Source organism: Tupaia chinensis, unplaced genomic scaffold (assembly GCF_000334495.1).
Source record: "Tupaia chinensis unplaced genomic scaffold, TupChi_1.0 Scaffold000059_1, whole genome shotgun sequence".
NCBI lineage: Eukaryota > Metazoa > Chordata > Mammalia > Scandentia > Tupaiidae > Tupaia > Tupaia belangeri.
In genome coordinates, this window is record NW_006159517.1 from 17,110 (window position 1) to 19,381 (window position 2,272).

Sequence of the window (2,272 nt, forward strand, 5' to 3'; positions counted from 1 at the left end):
ACAGTGACGCTGACGGGCCAGGGCCCCGTAGCTCCTGGCTCTCGTCGGAGTGACCAGTCAGTGTCGGGGCGGAGGCGGAGCCCAGTGCGGCTGCTACTCGCTGTGCCAAGGTCATGGGGGTTCTGGGCAACCAGATGCTCTTAGGTCTGGGGTGCCCCCATCTACCTGGGGCCCAGCCATGGCCCAGTGCCCAGGAGGGGAGCCCGAGGGCTACCCCACAGGTGCCTACTCTTATGGGCCACGTGATGGGTTGTGACTGCAGAATTGTAGTCATTGCGCGTTGAGATTGAATTCAGCCCACCAGAGACTCACTAAACATCTACTTGGTGCAGGACACCCCTGATGGGAAGAGGAATGTCTCACCTTTGTTTTATTCCTGACTCCCAGGAAGATTCATTCATTCATTTATCTGTTGGCATTGCTGGCTGTTTAAACACCTAGATCTTGCTGCTCCTGTCTGCCTGCCTTCACTACTACCATCTTGGTAGAGGGTTCCATGGCTCATCCCAACTGCTGCAACCCCCTCATTGTCAACCCACTTTTGGTCTTTCTCTTCTTGTGATCAATTCTCCAACCAGAAACCTGAATGATATTAAAGATCTGATAAACTTTAAGATTATACCATGTCCTTGCTGAAAACCCTCCAGAAGTTTCCCTTCACATTTGGAATCAAGTCCAAACTCCTTACGATGGTCTGAAGGGCCTTAATCTTTCTTATCCTCCTATGCATTCTCCTTATCCTCCCTACACACCAACTGCCTTGGCCTTCTTTCTGTTTTCTGTCATGCTAACTTCTTCCTGCCCAAGGACCTGTCCCCTCTGCCTGAAATGCTCCTTCTTGGGCTTGTCACATGCCTGGCTCCTTTCAGCTCACATGTCACCTCCTCATAGAGACCTTCTCTGTCCTCCCTATCTCCCTATTTGTATCACCTTGTTCATGTCACCTCCTCATAGAGACCTTCTCTGTCCATCCTATCTCCCTATTCGTATCACCTTGTTTTTTTTTTTTTCCTCTTTTTTTAAAAAAGAATTATTTTTTATTTACTTAATTCCATGTATTGTTATTATTTTTTTAATTTGACTGGAGAGAGACAGAGAGAGAGAGAAAGGGAAACCGAGAAAGCAAGCCACCAGGTCAAGGACCCAAACCATGGTTGGCCATATGGGAATCCAGAGCCCTTAACCACCATGCCACCTGTCAGCTCCAACCGTTTCTTTCCTCTGCTGTCTAAAATTGTCACGTCTGTTTACTACGTCATGCCTCCCCATCATCAGAATGGTAACCCAGTGAGAACAGGAATCTATCCAGCTTGGCTACGGCTGTATCCCTAGTACCTAGAACAGTGTGCATAGTAGGGCTCAGCAAATGTTTGCTGACTGAAAGGATGAGGCTGGGGATGGTCGAGGGCAGCCTGGGCAGCTGGCCTCCCCAAGTCCAGTGCCCGCTCCACATTTCGGGTTGAGCAGGTGGAGGTGATTTGTTCAGGGCCCTGCTTCCTCCTCAGTTCACTTTTCCGCTGGTAGGTTTGTTCTCATGAACAAGATGGATGACCTCAACCTGCACTACCGGTTTCTGAATTGGCGCCGGCGGATCAGGGAGATTCGGGAGGTCCGGGCTTTCCGGTATCAGGAAAGGTTCAAACACATCCTTGTAGACGGAGACACATTGAGGTGAGTTTTGAGGAATCCCGTGACATTGTCTTTTCTGTTTGAGGTGTTAGAGGTGCAAAGGGACTTTTTCAGAGGAAGGGATTGTCTACATTGCACTGGGGTGCTCACGTGTCTGGAAGCCTTTCTGAAGGTAGCCATGTGTGCTGCTTCATCCTGTGCTCCACTCTGTCACTGGGCCCTGTCCTGTCCAGTAAGAAAAGAAGCCAGCAAGGCTCTGTCCTGGTTGGGCATTGGAAGTGATGGTGTCAAATACTGGAGGTCGTCAGGGTCTCAGGATTTCCCCCCAAGTGCTTTGTTGAGAAGACTCCACTGTACCCACAAGGTGTCTTGAGTCCCCTTCTGCCTAGTCTCAGGGGTCAGGTTTGTGACGAGTGGCCATTTCAAAGAGTGAATTTGGGGAAGGACAGTTCCATAGTGCATCCGGCCCACTACCTCCAAGGCTGTCCAACTCCTTGGTTTGTGCATGTTTTCTGTTTCCCCTTGACCCCCTTCCCTGACTGCCTCCAAGCCTAATTCTCACAAAATTACAAGTGAAGGGGGAGGGAACAAGTGTTATTAGCCTGGAGGCTAGAAATCTGAGGTGTGGGGACTGAATGACTGT

The 2,272-nt window shown here is 50.0% G+C and overlaps 1 protein-coding gene across 1 annotated transcript in view; it reads left to right on the top strand.

The window, feature by feature from the left end:
* The first annotated feature begins 623 nt into the window (after nucleotides 1-623).
* The window catches only part of SPRYD3 (SPRY domain containing 3), a 21,793-nt gene continuing 20,144 nt past the window's right edge, over nucleotides 624-2,272 (top strand). Inside the window, exons 1-2 of the mRNA XM_014592585.2 lie at nucleotides 624-692; nucleotides 1,487-1,671. Of these exons, the coding sequence (XP_014448071.2) occupies nucleotides 624-692; nucleotides 1,487-1,671 (254 nt within the window). The remainder of the gene's footprint in view (nucleotides 693-1,486; nucleotides 1,672-2,272) is intronic.